The sequence below is a fragment of the Anser brachyrhynchus genome (assembly GCF_964034855.1).
Source record: "Anser brachyrhynchus genome assembly, chromosome: 3".
NCBI classification, from domain to species: Eukaryota; Metazoa; Chordata; class Aves; order Anseriformes; family Anatidae; genus Anser; species Anser brachyrhynchus.
In genome coordinates this window covers 118786069-118802874 of record NC_137696.1, presented here as the reverse complement: position 1 = coordinate 118802874, position 16806 = coordinate 118786069, and the positions used below count along the sequence as shown (strand labels likewise).

Sequence of the window (16806 nt, the reverse complement as noted above, 5' to 3'; positions counted from 1 at the left end):
CTGGGAAGTGGTGCCCGCACCTTGCAGCCCGGAGGTGTCTCTGTCTTTGGCTGTGCATTGAGTGTGGACACGTTGTTGTGCTGGACAGGCTAAGGAAGGGCAAGCATTGAGCTATCAGCTCTGCTGAGGCTTTGCACCATGTAGGAGGGTGCAGGGTGCTGCTGGAAGGCAGAGATCCCAAAGTGCCCGCAGGAATCACAGGATCAAAATCACAAAGGTTGAAAAAGCCCTCCAAGATCACCTGGTCCAACCACCCCTCTACCACCACTGTCACCCACTAAACCACGTCCCTAAGCACCAGGTCCAACCTTTCCTTAAACACCCCCAGGGACGGGGACTCCACCGCTTCCCTGGGCAAAAGGAAGACAGGGAATAGCTTCCAGGGGAGCCTGGGGGCCTCTAGAGGGACCTGTGGGTCTCCAGAGGGGCCCACTGCCTTCACACCCAGCTGTGGCTTGACGCAATGCCTGGTGCTGCTAGGAGCTATCCAAAGCAAACACGGGCAGAGCCGAGGGAAAGCAGCAGCAGCAGCAGCAGCATGTGCCTGCCTGCTTTTTAATAAGTTCTTTTTTCTTCACAAATCAGGGATGCGCTGTAAACCGTTTAGAATTAACCTGAATTGGACAACCACAACTAACTAATTCATAGTAATTAATAGGAAATCCGCTGTGAATTACCAAGTGCAATCAATAATAACTCTAAAAGCAAAGGTAATAATACTTCACAGAGTGGTTTCTTTATGTTTCTGCAATCCTTTAATTGTAACAACTAAAATTGTGTTTTTCAAGAATATGATTGAAATAAGTTGTTTAATTTCGGAGTCAGTGAAGGTGAGTAAAAGAAGGAAAATCTGACCCTTGACAGTTCTAGCTTATTCCTCTTTGTAATGTTGTACATCACATTACACTAAACCTTTTGAAGGCGGTTTGGATTAAATTTTAGCTGGATGAAATCTAGCTGCAGCTCCTGCCTATAAATCTTCAGGGAAAATAGTAAAGAAATTAGCCTTTTGGTATAAAGTACATGGAGTCTCATACTTCAAAATACAGATTTCTGAGATTGTTCTCCCTGATGGTATTTAATGTTTTAAGTAGCTTTGAAATTGTTGGATAGAAGGTATTTGTTTGTTACAAGTGCTACTTGATTCTATTTTTTTAGAGAGAGAGAGACACACATCTATAACTTACAACAAGACCATCATACCACTGTTGAAAAGTTTAAGGGATTTAAAAGTTCTGAGTAAAACTTTGGAAGGCTGTTCAGTGGTGCTGGAGAGACTCATATTTTTCTGACAATATTTTAAGTACATTTGCTCTGTTACGTTAAACACACAAGCTCAATAATAAACTCCACATCTGCTTTGGGGCCCTTTCGGCAAAGATTATATAGATCCAAAGGTAAGCATAGCAAAAGGGAAGATTGGACTTACCCGCTGTAATGTTGCAGGCTTCTCAACTGTAATCAACTATTGATTTAGAAGATTAGATCCATTACTGAAAATCAGAGTACAGCTGGAGACATGCTGACCTACTACAATAGGAATCGGTTTCCTAGTGAATTTAGTGGTTTCTTGATAGCTCTTCTAAGTAAAGCTGTTTTACCTCAGGACTGAAACTTGACAAAGCATAGGAGTAAGAAAAATTAAGGAAAATCTTACTGTGTCTACAACTCCAATATAATGTAAAAAAAATTTTTTTCTTAAAAACTGCAAATGTTCAAATTAGAGCATTGTTACAATCAAGACTTCACTGAAATCCTTTTAGATTCTGTGCATTTCATACAGCTTATTCTCTGGCAAGAAATAGTACATGAGATGAACAGTAGCAAATGGTCCTTCTTTTTACTGTGTGGTGAATAGAAGCAAACAGCCCAGACTGAGTTCACTGAAAAAAACAAAAAACAAAAAAACTATAACAGGGCATTCATGAGATGAATACAACCATCTCATGCCCTCTTTGTCAGGAGAGATCAGATGCACTGGTGTGGATGACGGTAACAACCCCTGAACGTGTTTTATAATGTAGGAGTGAATCACAATGCTGACAAAGTAAAGCACTGTTTTAGCTGTCACCACCCATCCTGTTCGGGTCTTGGAAGGACCAACGGACATTTAATTTTGAAGCGATATTTTTAAACCATATATTTAACAAGGTTAACCCACGTCAGAGGAAAACATCAGCTACCTATAATTAGACATGGACACATCAGCTATATTGATTGACCTTAACTTGAGATAGCAGTTGTTGCCTGAAGCCTTTGTAATGAAGGAAGCATATGCATATAGCTCTAACAGAACAGGAAGGGAATGGAACTGTAAAATAAATAGGAGAACAGAGTATGGTTGCTTTCTACTTGGGAATTCCGTTGACAAAGACAGCACATTCCTCTGCACGGTGTCCTTTTCCCACGTGCTCCTTGCAGGAATGTTAAATGTAGGCTGCCACACAGGGAGAAATAGCGTAAGGAACCAATGTTGCTGGAAAGTTACTGCAGTGGAAAGTGAGTCATTGTTCTATGGGAGATGCTGGGTGAATTAGCATTCACAAAGCGGGAGTTACCCCCTGTGCAAGGAAGCATCCACACATGCTGCTGGCTTGTTGGACCGTAAGTCCACAAGCAAAATCAATATAGCTTCAATTTTAAAAATACCATGGAATGAAAAAAAAAAAAAAACCATGAAAAATTCAAGACAGCCTGAGCAACTGTTAGTACCAGATAACACACATTTGGAAATAACATATGATGCGAATTCTCAAAACAAAGACACTTTCAAGTGAAATTACAATTAAGATATGGTAGTGTAGTTTATGAGATCGTTCTTGGATGCATAACAAGAAAGCCTATTTTTGAAGCTAGGATTGTGTGTGAGCAGTAGGGAGATTTATGAGCAAATAATGTTTCCGATGGACTCTCCATGTGACCTCAATCAAGTTATTACGCATTCATATGCTCCTAATGCTTATCTACAAATGTGTTAATAAATGCCTATTTATATTGTAAGCATTTTAGAACAGAGTCTGCTTTTTGTGACAAAGCTATACATCACCCAGCATACTAACAGGCTGGGGGTACTCCTTTCATATGATTAATGATCATAAACACCAAAGTGAGATGATTTGCCACTTTTGTCCAAGACGGAAGCAATTTACAGCACTGGATGATAGTGAAAAACAGACCCTGCAGATTCCTGGCTTACACTATCATCAGCCTCATTAGTATCAGTAAGACTATCTACTGTAACCTTAGCTCAGCTGGAAAACTGTTATGGAAACTAATGGCTAGATGTGATGTGCAGCTAATTTTGAAATATTAGGAGGTAAGTCTTACCACTCCCTTTTAATGTCATCTAAGAAATCTACTCTCTGATACCACTTCAAGTTGCAGTGATGTTATCTGTTGTAGTGTGGAAAGCAACCTTCAGCTGGGTGGGCTGATGATAGAACTGAACTTTAACTGAACTTTTTAAATGTTTAATTCTAAAATATGATTATTATACATTTTAAAATGGTAACGGTAATCTTCAAATAATGGAGCACTTTTAACAACGTTGCAAAGTGCTTGCAACATGGAGTGACTTACTTTATGTATTCAAGTTTAAGGTGGTACAATCCTGGCTAGTGGACGCTGCTTGCTTGCTATTTCAAAGCTTACATCCCATCATGTCCATTATATGGACAGTTCTCAAAGGAGAAACCATGCAGTCTGAATTTCCAAAGACCCTTGCAGGGAAGGATTTAGAGCAGGAAAGGACTTGGTTTACATAAGCAAGATCTCTTGTGAATCTTTTTTATTTTGAGATTCAACTGAAACCAAGATGTATTGACAGCATGGCAGGGAGAAGCACACAAGAGCTTTTAAATAGAGTCCTGAAAAGATGATTTGATTTCCATTCTGTGGAATGTTATAGCTATTCAGCGATATTACAAAGTAATCTCTGATAAATTGCCCATGATTGAAGCAAATGGGAATTCACTGAATAAAGCCCTCTGATCCTTAATGGGATGAAGCTCTCTACAAAAGTTCAGAAAAAGGGATGAAGGACTTTTTGTTTTGCTATAGTATGTTCCTGATTTCCTTGCAAAACAGGGACAGGTAGCAACAAAAACTTCCACCGCCAAATATTTCTCCTGCCGTTAAATATCATGTAGGGAATAAACAAGGTTTTCCATTCCTCTTTGTCCTGGGTCATTTCCGAATGTCTTTTTAATGTCACTGAGTTCTAATAAGATCTTATTCCCCATGTCTTGTTCAATGGAAAGGGATTCTTTTGCTCAAGTACTTTTCCGTCTTCGGATTTCCCGGTGGTGTACCTGCCACAGCGGATGTCCTGGCTTCTCAATGTATGCTTTGGTTATCTTCATCTTCTTTTCTAAGAACTGGAGATAAAAGGATGTTGAAGCCATTACAGCAGCTTAGGCTGCTGTAAACTTCAGCACTTGTTACAAATTGCTTCCATTTGAAACACAGTCCTTCCCAACGGCATTTATTTTCAGAAGCATTTAGATGTCTATTTGTAATACCAAACTACAAATCTTGAATCTTGCTGGGAATGAACCCTGCAAAATTTTTATGTAATACTTAGTGGAGTGTAGCTCCAGTCCTTCTCTCCTTCTTTTCTTTATTGTCTTTTGTCTTTCTCTACTCAAAGAGTTCTTGTATTGTCTTTTTCACAAAGCTTTTCCTGTATACAGCGTGCTGAAAAGGGTCAAAACAGGTTTTAATTCTATCTTTATATTACACTTGTTACAAACAACAGATAAAGAAGGGAACAAATAAATTTTTTGGATTAGTGAAATTACTTTAAATCCATTTCTACAGTAGTTCATCTTTTATTGTTGAACTACATTTAAATCTCTTAGTATGTGTGATATAAAAGATTAATTTTATGTTAACATGTCCTCTGTATTACAAACAAAAAAATCCAAACAAAACTTAACAAGCAAACCTTGTTATTTATGATTTATTCATTTATATCATCAGTACTAAAAATGGCGATGGAGCTCACATAGAAGCTATAAAGCCATAAGCTGCTTGAGTCAGAGTAACTAGCCACGCCTTGTAAGAGCAACAAGACAACTAAGAAACCTGAAAATAAAACCATCTGCCAAAAACAATCTAGGGAGTAAACATTCAAAATGAAGCATGTCTTTACATGTTCCCTACTATGCTAACATAATGAGAATAAAGCATTAAAATGTTCAAAGCAGTGAGCAGGGATTTTTAACGACATCAATCCCTCTACAAGAGTAGTCCCTCTGGCATCATAGAGAGTACTCACTTGAGTATGGTTCACAGGAATGAGATCAGAACATTAGGAAAAAAAAAAAAAGAGAAAAAGGGACACAAGTGTGGTCAAAATATTTAGTAAATATAAAATAAATAGCTTTCATAATTGTGGGTTTTCTGTTGCTTCAAGCAGATCTGGATAGGCACCCAAGAAAATCAATTTGCTTGCATAAAGACAAAGTTTATTTTGCTTTTAAAAAGTCATCAGTGCTCACGAGAGGAGGAATGCTGGTTTGAATCAGGCATGTTGCAAGCAGATGTTATGCAAGCTTCCCCAAAGAGTCCTGCCAATGCATTGCAATCCTGAGTTATGACATTAACTGCAACTGCAATCTGGGCCCTTTTTTGGGCCACAGATTGATTTGTTGGTTTTCCCAAAATGGGGACGATATTTTTGTGATGTATACAAAAACCTGAAGAGGACCGACATGTCATTTTTCATTTTCAGACCAACAGAATTTGGACACCATATTTGAATTACAGGACTTACCAGTAGCAAGGACAGAAATAGGAAGGCACATTATCTGTCATCATATGATTGCAATATTAGCTCTTCTTAGCAAATATATCTCCTGGTTATTTCCTGCAACATGTTTAGTAAGGGGCAATCTCTTGCAGTTTCCTTCCATTCCTACTTTTCCTGCTTTTGAAGGATAAAAAGAAAGTCATATCCAAGTATCCTTTTCAAAAAAACGTCTTAGGTTTTTAATTAAAATACTCCTTCAGCCTACAAGTGTTTGAAATGGCTACATCCTTTCATAACCTTTAAACAAATAAATAAATAAACGACAGGTACGCAACAAACCAAAACTAATTGGACTGAGCAGAACAACTCTACTACAACTCTTAAACAGTAGATGAAGTACCGTTGCCATTACAGATTAAAAGCTCTAAGCAGAGAATGCCAGATAAGATCATAATTTCTACTCCCAAACACATTGTATTTTGGGGTACCTCAAAAATGAAAACTTGTCTCTGTATGCAGATTTTTTTTTTTATTGGAAATTTAAATGGCCCGTTTTCTTTTTATATATCCTATTAGTGCTGTTATTTTGTATTTTTGACCAGATGCTCTACCATACTCTTTCAGACTTTAGTCTTGAAATATGTTGGGAGTATGCATGTAAAACTGAATTAAGTTTTTATATTTATTGTTATTTACTAAAACATTATTGTAATTTCCATCTTCAAACAATAAAAATACTGACAAAGCTTGTATGAGCCTAACAGCCCGAGACACGTGATCAGTAATTTTATTTGTCAAAGAAGCAGAAAGCACTAAAGTAACTTGCCCAGCAATGCCAAACAAGTCAGTGTAAAAAGAGTAAAGGCTGAGACTTCATCACCTACAGCTCTACTCTTCTATTACTCGGCTATATTTCTTTTACAAAACTTTGGGTTTGGGGGCTTACGTGATGCTTTTGGGTTTGGGGGCACGCCGGGTGATGAAGTTCAATAAAGGCCATCACGTTGTGGCGTGAGGAATGGTTTCTTACTTGCACCCAAGGAGCACCGGTGGGAAGGGATCGGATTATAGCTCGTGAACAGTCTGAAAAGCGTTTGGTCATCCGATGTACCGTAATAGATACTATTCTTCATCCCTCTAAAACGTGATTATTGGATCTGCGATAGAGGAGGGAGACGAGAGAAGGATCCTTTCCAACTACCGAGCAACGAACGTGAGATTCCAGCCGCGGCTACTGGGCGAAAGCACCGCGGATGTTATCGGCGCCTCGCACGGGGAGCACTCCTGATAGCTTGGCTATCAAGAGGATTTCTTGCGAGCGAAACCCAGCGGGCTGTGAAATAAGTTTTCCACTGAAAATAGCGGAAATCCTACCCTGGGGCGGCTGAGTTGACGGGCGGCTGACTGGAGGCTCCCAGGGCGAGCGGGGCAGACTCCCCCAGGTGCCGGGGCACCGCAGCCCTTTTTGGGGGTGCCACCTTCCAGCAGCCCCTTCCCGGGCCCTTTACCCACCCCAGGACCCCTCGGTTTAATCCCTGAGGGGACCCGGGAGGCGGTGGCGGCTCCTCCGTCCCAGCGGGACCGGGGGCGCGCTGCCCCGTCAGGCTGAGGGGAGCCGAGGGGAGCGCCTCCCACCCCCTCCGCTTACTACCGAGCCCCCCCCCGGACCTCTCCCCGCTCCTTGCGGGGGGGAACCCGGCCTCATTTCCCCCCCCTTTTCTCCCTCCCCGGCTCCACGCCAGGCCCTCGGATCGCGCCGGCGCCGTGCCGGAACGTCGGCAGCGGGGCCCGCACCGCCCCCCAGCGGCAACGGGCGGGCTCGGCGCGCTGCGAGGAGAGAAAGGGAGAAGGGGCAGTAATGGCGGCCAGGTAGTGCGGCGCTCAGCCCGGGCGGCGGCGGCGGCGGCAGCGGCGGGAGGAGCCGGCGCAGCTCCGGCTGTGGCTCTGCCCGGCGGAGCGGCGTCCCCAGAGGACTTCTCCTTCTTCTCCTCCTCCTCCTCCTCCTTCCCCCTTTCTCCCTCCCCGGTCGAGCCCCGCTGTCTGTCCGCCCTCCCTCCTCCCTCCGCACCGGCGGCGTTTAGCCCCCCGTGTCCCCCCGGTGTCCCCCCCTCCCCGGGGCCATGGTGAACACCAGGAAGAGCTCCTTGCGCCCCCTGGGCAAAGCGGCGGCCGCTGCGGCCGGTGCCGGCAGCCATTTCATCTCGTCCCGGACCCGCTCGTCCAAACGGGGCACCAAGGCAGATGCGGCCGGGCTGGAAGAGACGGCGGCGGCGGCGCGGGTGAGGAAAGGGCCGGCGGCGGGGAGCGGTGGAAACGGAGGGGGGGAAGGCGGCGAGCAGAGAAATAAATAGGGGAGGGGGAGAGAAAAAGGAGGAGGGGGGCAATGGGGGGGGGGTAGCGGCAGCGACGGCCGCGGCCAGGGGAGCCGCTGGGGACAGCGCCGCTGCTGCCGGGGGGGGGGGGGTGCGGAGCCGGGCTGAAGGGGGAGAGAGGAGGGACGGGGGGGCTGAAGCAGGGTATAGGGGGGAAATGCAGGGTGTCGGGGGGAAATTCAGGGTGTCGGGGGAAGGCAGGGTACGGGGGTGAAGGCAGGGTACGCGGGGAAATGTAGGGTACGGGGGGGAAGGCAGGCAGGCTGCGGGGAGAGGCGGCGGAGGAGCCGCCGCGTCCTGAGCCGGTGCCGCGCTGCCTCGGCGACGGGCGGCGACAGGCGCCGGCCCCTGACAGGGGGACACGGGGACACAGGGACAGGGAGACAGGGGGACAGGGGACACAGGGACAGGGGACACGGGGGAGTTGTGGCGCTGGTGCCCGTGGGGCAGACAGGGCCGGCGGGGGGGGTCCGGAGCCGAGCTCCCCCTGCGGCCGCGGCCGGCACTGCGCCTGCCGCCAGACAAAAGTTGGGAGCTGCGCCTGCTGCAACTTCGCAATCCTCTTGCCCTCTTTCCTCCTCCTTTTTTTTTTTTTTTTTCTTTCCTCCTTTCCCCTTCCTTAAATGACCTCAGTTCGTCCGAAGAGGGTGTTCCTGGCGGCTTCCGCAGAGAAAAGCTGGCGTTTGGGAAAGCTGCCCCGTTTTTGTGACAGCTCCAAGGAGGGCAGGGGGCGATTTGCCGGGGGTCTGCTGGTTTAAGTGGAACACTTTCTCAACATAACTTATAACAGCTTTAACTGTGATCCCTAAAGGCAAACGATTCTATAGACTGCTATCGAAATCTGCTGTTTCTTAAATTATAACTGGGAAGAGGAACTCGTGAACCCCTTATTTTTGCCTTGGTGTCTCTAAGCGTATCTTAACAATGCTGTTTTTTTTTTAAGTATACGCACGTCTTTTTTTCTTTCATGATTAAAACCTCAGGTATTTGAAGGTTTAGAGTAACGGTTATAGCTCTCCACACGCATATTTTCAGAGCAACGTATTGTGAAAGACCCGGTGAATACGGAAGTGAAAACCGAGGGTCAAAATGTTTGACAGTCGCACACCAACTGACTACGTCCTGCCCTCTGCGAAGGAAGAAGTTAGTCACACAAGTAGAAAAACAATAGCAGCCGGGGCAGATCAGAAAAATGACACCTGGAATTGCCAGAAAACCTTTTGCCCCATGCCTTTTGTTTAAAAACACTGTCTGGATACTTGCTCTGTACATTATGTGCTTCTCTTTCGGTTCTGTCGTGCTTCAGTTCCCTTCCTCACATCTTATTTACTCTCAGTGGTGCCTGTTCCTTCCTTGTATAACTTCATTAGGCTCATGGGGATGTGGAACATAGCTGTAAAAAGCTGTTCTGCTTGTTCTAGTATGCAGTTTCTGTTTATTCATATCATGGGTCTTGTGGTTTGTGAGGCAAAGTTTGGTGTAACCCTTCCTGGCTTGCTTTACAGCGAGTTTACAGCTGCTAAAAATAAGTTGGGCATCCTTCTGAATATTTCTCATCTGTGAATTACATTTGTATACTACAGATTATTAAAATGTATAAATTATGTTATTGTCAGAGTGTAAAGAAAGGAGATTATATAAAATATTGTTATAAAATTGATAAATACATCACAGGATACATCCAATGCCTCTAAAGAAGTGTTTCTTCTAGAGTTAAGAGAATATTTTTGGCATACTGGACTTGTTTCACTTCACATCCAATATCGTGCGTTTGAGGTAGATAATTTTTTTGTTTAGATGTAATTGCCAAAGGTGAGGAGAAGTTACCAGGAAGGGTTTGTTGTTTTTCTTTTTTCCCTCAGTAAATTTTGTAGTATATATATATATATCCCACCATATTTTGAGTTATCTTTGTACGGCTCTTTTTCCCTTCAGATCTAAGAATTTGTCAGTGATATAGTACATTTCTGAACTCCCCAATCTCCTTGAAATAATGCCAGAGAAAAGGATTTCAGTGATTACAACATGAATAAGTGTAGCACTAGGAAGACAAAGCCTTTGCTTTTTGGAATTGACTGTCAGGAGACAGATAGTGAGGCTGTGTTTTGCGCAGAAAGTGTACTGGGATTGTTTTCATGCAATTGTATGTATTTTGTCAAAGTTGACTGGAACAGTGTGTTCTTTTAAAATCTTTTGGTTGTAATGTCAGAAAACCAGCCTTTACTACGAGCAGTTAATTGGGTTAATGGGCTGCTAGAGTTGGGAGCTGCTCTGTTACGCTTTTTATTTGCACTGTGTGACTTAATTTTCTTCCACAGAGATTCTGACTTTGAATTCGCAGAGAAATGCTCTTCAGTGGCAATGCTTGTAATTACCTTTCAGGGTGTATTTTAAAAGATCATCTGTTTGTTCCTTATTAGCAAAAAACTGAATTAGTAATCTAACGGCATCCTGTAAAATGCTGATTGGACTGGATAGTATAGATACAAGGTTAGGAGTTGTCTTCCACCTCTTTTTCTTCAAGGTCCAGTCTCCTCCTCCTCCTCATTTTCTTGTGGGTATTGTGTGGTTTATTTATTTCTTTATATATTTTTGTATTCATACTTTTTTGCATTCGTTCACAAGAAGAGACTTGAATCTCTATTCTCCCTGGTAATGGCTAAAAGAATTTAAGTTTCACAGCCACAGCATGGTTGTGTTTGGAAGGGACCTCTGGAGATCATCTGGTCCAACCTCCCCTGCTCAAGCAGCATCCCCTAGAGCACATTACCCAGGATTGTGTCCAGATGGCTTTTGAATGTCTCCAGGGAAGGAGACTCCGCAACCTGTCTGAGCAACCTGTTCCAGTGCTCAGTCACCCTCACAGTAAAGAAATTTTTCCTTGTGTTCAGATGGAACCTCCTGTGTTGCAGTTTGTGCCCATTGCCTCTAGGCCTATTTCTGGGCACCGCTGAGAAGAGTCTGGCCCCATCCTCTTCACACCCTCCCTTCAGGTACTTAGACACATTGATCAGATGCTCCCTGAGCATTCTCTTCTCCAGGCTGAACAGGCCCAGCTCTCTCAGCCTTTCCCCATAAGAGGGATGGTCGGGAGCCTTAACCATTTTAGTAGGCCTTTGCTGGACTCTCTCCAGCAGCTCCGTGATCCTCTTGTAGTGGGGAGCCCAGAACTGGACACAGTACTCCAGGTGAGGCCTCACCAGGGCTGAGCAGAGGGGAGGATCACCTCCCTTGACCTGCTGGCAGCACTCTTCCGAATACCCCCCAGGGTACAGTTGGCCTTCTTGGCCACAAGCGCGCACTGCTGGCTCATGGTCAGCCTGCTGTCCACCAGGACCCGCAGGTCCTTCTCCAGAGAGCTCCAGAAGGTCAGCTCCCAGCCATAAAGAAAAAACTGGCATAAAGAAAAAACTGGCACCTCCCCGGGTGCAGGACCCTGCACTTGCCCTTGTTGAATTTCAAGAGGTTCCTCTCTGCCCAACCCTCCAGCCTGTCGAGGTCCTTCTGAATGGCAGCATAGCCCTCTGGGGCATCGGTCACTCCTTGCAGTTTTGTATCATCCCAAGTCATTGATGAATAATTTTGGACCCTGTACAGACCCCTGGGGGACACTGCTAGCTGCAGGCCTCCAACTAGATGGCAACCCTCCGAGACCTGCCGTGCGGCCAGTTCTCAATCCACCTCACTGTCCACTCATCCACCCTGCACTTCCTGAGCTTGCTTATGAGCATATTATGGGAGACCGTGTCAGAAGCCTTGTGGAAGTCCAGGTAGACAATATCCACTGCTCTCCCACCATCTGTCCAGCATGATTTCCCTTCGGTGAATCCATGCTGACTTTTCCTGATGACCCTCTTGTCTTCCACATGCTTAGGGGTGGCCTCCAGGACGAGCTGCTTTCCAGGGATGGAGGTGAGGTTGACTGGACTGTAGTTTCTGGGTCCTCCTTCTTGCCCTTTCTGAAGTCTGGGTGATGTTTGCTTTCTTCCAGTCCTCAGGCAGTTTCTAGTCTTTGGGTTCAGTACTGTGTTGAGTTGCATATTAATAGTGCCCAGTTTTGTTTGATCGTAATCTAGAAGCAACACGCATTCTGTGGAAATGGGCTGTAATGGTCTAAATGCCTTTATTGTTTTCTGTGTATTCCCTCAGTAGCATTTTCTCATCGTGGAGAAAGCAATATTTGAAAAGTCAGCTGGTCTGCGTTATTGAGTGGCGGCTGAGATGAATACATGCGTGTCCACTGAGCAGACGCAAGATTAAAATTAACAAAATCCCTCACTAAATGGATCACGGAGCCAAGAAGTTTATTTTCTGAAATGATGTAATAGCAGAGTGCCACAGAGAGGGTACAGAGGGGAAAAACTGGGCTATGCTTTTATTCCCTTTTCCATCATTGATTTATAAACTACATAACAAAGTTAAGCTGTCATTACATAAGGTGCTGTTCTGCCTTTATATAAAGTTGTATGCATTTTTTTTCTTTCTAGTATTAAAAACTTGGGAAGTCTCCTGGGTTGATATTAAAGCTTTCTGACAAGAAAAATGCATCAAAATCCTCCACGGTTTTCAGAAACCGAATTGTGAAACAATGCTTGTAAATTCAGTGGGCTTCATTCAAACTCTGAAAACTGAAAGAGTCGAAGATAGCGTGACCGTAACTGGTTAAATCTGTGCTCTAGCTGAACTCTGATGTTTTCAGACGTCGAGTTGTGATTGTGTTGTAATATTTATTTGGCAGTTCGAGTGTTTTTTCTCAACATCTTAAAACACAAAAATGCTGATCGAGAGCAGGAATGAATTTATTGTGAAATAAACACTTTTTAATCATGCCGTTGTATTAGTTGGACATTTTAGAAATGTATACAAGACTAACTTAATTAGGCAAGAAAGCATTAGCAGTGCCTTAAGAGCTACTTGAGGGCACTGTGGTGATTGTAACGCATGATCCTAGCTAAAAGTAGTACTGCCAACATCATTCAACTTGTTCAGTGGCAACATAGAGCTCTCCATTGTACTTAATTGCTAATAGGAACAAACACAGCCTTGGGATTGACATAAAGTGCTGTACTGTGGTCGAGTTTAAGGCTAAGCAGCATTTTTGTGCACTGTAATACCCATATATTTCTGCGTCTCTTACTGTAATTCCTCAGTCTGTGACAAAAAATATTTTTTTCCATCTTGGAAAGTGTGATAATGCATTTTTGGTAGCGTAAACCCATTGCTGCATTTTACTCCTGAAAGAAGTCTTTAATGGTCAGCTATTGAAAACATATAGTCAACTTTAAATATATATATATATATTATTTATTTTAAAATACTGGCTTTAAGCATGAGCCTTTGAGCTTTCTATTTTTTTTTTCTTTCTGAAAGAGCGGGATTCAGATTAGTCTATTTTCTCTGAATGCCTCCTTGCAAAGTGTCGTACACCGTTCGGATAGTCTGTGGTTTAGAATAAAGCTCTTAGCAAAAGTTTCCTTCTTCCATCGGAAAAACTACACTTAGGGCAGCCTGCATGTGAAGCACTTCAAGAAAAAAGCTCCTCTTAAATACCTATATTAAAAAAAAAAAAAAGTATTACAGTTAAGAGTTTACACTGAGGCTACCCAGCACTTTCACGGTTCTTTGAGTTATACCCTGAAACACAGAGCCTGGTGAAGTTATTCACAACAATGTCAGTTAAAGGCAGGTTCCCAGGAAAGCTCATTTGAGCAGTGGGGTAAGATGTAGGATTTGCTCCGTTTCCGTGGTCTGCTGCTCTTCTGGGACGTACCAGGAGAAGGTCGGTGATGTGAAACGAATTGCACGGTCTGTTCTTGGGAGGGTGGTACTGGTACAGCTGTGACCGGGGGAGGAGGAGTAATTGTCGGAAGGAGTCGATGTCCAAGCTTCTGTCAAAATATTTTATGGTCAGCATTTGTAATCCTTCTGTGCTTCCAGACCGGCGTCCTGAGTTAGGATTCTTACAAGCGTCGTGCCAAAGCAGCGTGGGCCACTGCGAAAACTGAAAATTGCTCCTCGTAAGTGTGCGCGGCTTGTTCTAGGAGGCAGTCGTGCATCTTGATCAAAACCCTGCCTTTGCCAAAATACTGCTGCAGGGCCAGAAAAGGAAGCGGGGTAAGGACTAATCCAGCGAGGGAGCGAGACCTCCAAAGAATGCTCAGGAAATGGTGTTGATGTTTGGTGTGCTGCATTGCTTCCTCTGAACATTGGGTTTGTCCCAGAGTAATATTAATAAAAGCTGCTGCTTGAACGACTGTGTCTCGGTTAAAACGTGAAGCAGAAGGCTTCACCGATCGTTGTGAGAGATCCCATGGCAGTTGTGCAAGAGTGGCATACAGCTTGGGGTTACAGAAGATAATTAGCTCAGGTAATTACATTCTGATCACCTACATTCCCCTGCAGTTTCAGTTGGATGTGGTATGGTTTTGCATAGCCTGCCCTAAATTGTTGAGTGTTTGCTGCGCTGTGGAGAAGTTTTCATTCCATTCTAGTGATGCTTTAAATTATTCCTGCGTAAAACTCTGAAACCTTCCTCAATCCAAAGCATCCAGCAGGAAGGAATCAGTGATGTGAACCTTTCATTGCGTTTATTTTGTGTTTCTGTGACCGTTTCAAATGGCGCTGATTGTTCATTAGATATTTCAGCTCTAATATATTGCTTTGTGTGCGGTTCATATCGCTCATGAACCCACTTACTGCAAAGGGAGCTGACTGATTTTCATCCTTTTTCATGGTATCACTTTATTTTTTCTGTACTCTTCATGCTTTGCTGCTTTTTCTAAATTTTTGGCTCCGAGTTTAGTGCTGCCTTTATTACCTTTGATGGGGTTTTCATGGTTTATTTTAATCACTAATTGCTTTAAATCGTTCAAGTGGTGTTTTGCATTTATACTTCCCTGGGTTCTGTTCCTGAAGAAGTTGAATTTCTTCTTGCTTGGTAGCCATTGAAACGTCCCACTTCTCTGCCACTTGCAAGGTTAATATGTTACCTTCTGTCAGCATTTTCATTTTGAACCCAGTATGTGTGTGCTGGAATAACTTCAACTCTAGTTTAACTAGGAATAAATGATGTAGCTTTAGTGCTTCTACCAGAAATACAGAACTCGTGAGCTTGTCCAAAGTTCCTGAGCAGTTTTTGTAGCCTTTTCTGATTTATTTTTTTTATCTTTATGCTTCCAGCAATGTGTATGAGTGAGCTAGCTAACTTAAAGCTTTGGTATAAAGCTTCTGTCCAGCTGTACTCAGAGCAGATACTTTGGCATGGGCATTTTCACGATCTAGAAAACGGGCTTGTTGCATATTTCCAACATAGAGTCAATACCTTAATTTTTAAGTGAATAAGTAGTCGAACTGAGCTATTGAAATAAATTGAAGTTTTTCTTTCTGTACACAGGGAAGATGTTACTTGCATCAACATTCACTGGAATTCATCATTCCAAGTATTTAATAACTACTTTCTATTATTTCTCTGATTTATCTTTCAGGCCTTGAATGTTGTGTTTATTATGATTTTAAATTTCAAGGCATTCATCTGAATATTTCATATTACATTTTTATACAATGTTATCTTGGTTTTACTTCTGAAATACTGTCTTTAAGTGCTCTGTAGATAGAGATGTAGAAGTATTTTTAATCCTCTGGTTTTTTAACACAGAAGGAAGGCTACCTCTCTATTTGCTACAGACGTTTCCTTGCTAAGTTTAACGGCTCAAGCACCTGGTCATGTCCAAACCTTTGGAAACAGGATTGTAATAATCTGTAAAAGTTTGCATAAATACAATTTTTGCTTTAAAGGACTTTGGCAATAGAATCTAGAAACTCATGGGAGGAGTTAATATGGGTCTGGTTAAAAACATCTTCCTTCAGTGTTGAATTAGGAAGATCAATGTTTTTTAAAACCTTTCCATGTGTGGATCTCCCAAAACATCTTCAGGTGTGGACAGCAAGTGAAGGCCGCCCCTCGGCAGCCCTGCTCTGCTGGAGGTGTGTGATTTCCCAGGCGGTGCGAGCTGCTTGCTGTGCAGCTGCGAGAAGCCGTACATGCGCCAATGCTCCTGCTTGGCCGGCCATTTGATCGGCTGGATCGGGCTCGGGTTGCTGGTCCAGCTGAAAACGAAGCCTCCTCCCCACTTCCCCTTGCCTTGATTATCAGCTGGTGTTACAATGCGATTATCAGCTGGAGATCCGCAGTGTCACGCTGAGTTTTGGGAAGGCACAAGAGGGAGGAGAGGAACTCGCTTGTAGTGGAGGGCTTGGAGAGGGGCGGTGATGAGTGGGACAGACCTCAGCTCCCTGTGGGCTCTGGCACAGTTTGGCAGAGGCTGTGTGTAGCAGACTCTCCCTCTCCTTCATGAGCCTACAAGCAGCCCATGGATTGAAAGAGTTTTTGGATGTCAGATCAAAAGCTGTCTTTCAACAGCTTGTCCTTTGGGCACTCAGCCTGCTTGTGAACAGGTGTCTCTGGTACAGGCAGGGTGAATGGTCAAAAGCATGAAAACGCCCAATAAGCAAGTGGTGTAGGCAGAGCTTTCTATTTTTGCCTGGTCAACTCATAACTTTTCTCAAGAGCTTTCACATTTAATAAATGTTTTGAATTTTGGAAGTGAAGAGCTCTAGGAAATAAAATGGAAATCTATTGAAAGAATGAAAGCAGATCTTCTCATGCAAAAAATGGTGTTTCAG

The 16806-nt window shown here is 43.7% G+C and overlaps 1 protein-coding gene across 3 annotated transcripts in view; it reads left to right on the top strand.

The window, feature by feature from the left end:
* The first annotated feature begins 6725 nt into the window (after positions 1-6725).
* The window catches only part of ATAD2B (ATPase family AAA domain containing 2B), an 80457-nt gene continuing 70376 nt past the window's right edge, over positions 6726-16806 (top strand). For 2 of the 3 annotated variants that reach the window (XM_080588562.1, XM_080588561.1), the window contains exon 1: positions 6727-8031. In XM_080588562.1, the coding sequence (XP_080444688.1) occupies positions 7873-8031 (159 nt within the window). In that variant the 5' untranslated portion in view covers positions 6727-7872. Of the gene's footprint in view, positions 8032-16806 lie in introns of all 3 variants that reach the window. The other variant, XM_080588564.1, reaches the window with a different exon arrangement.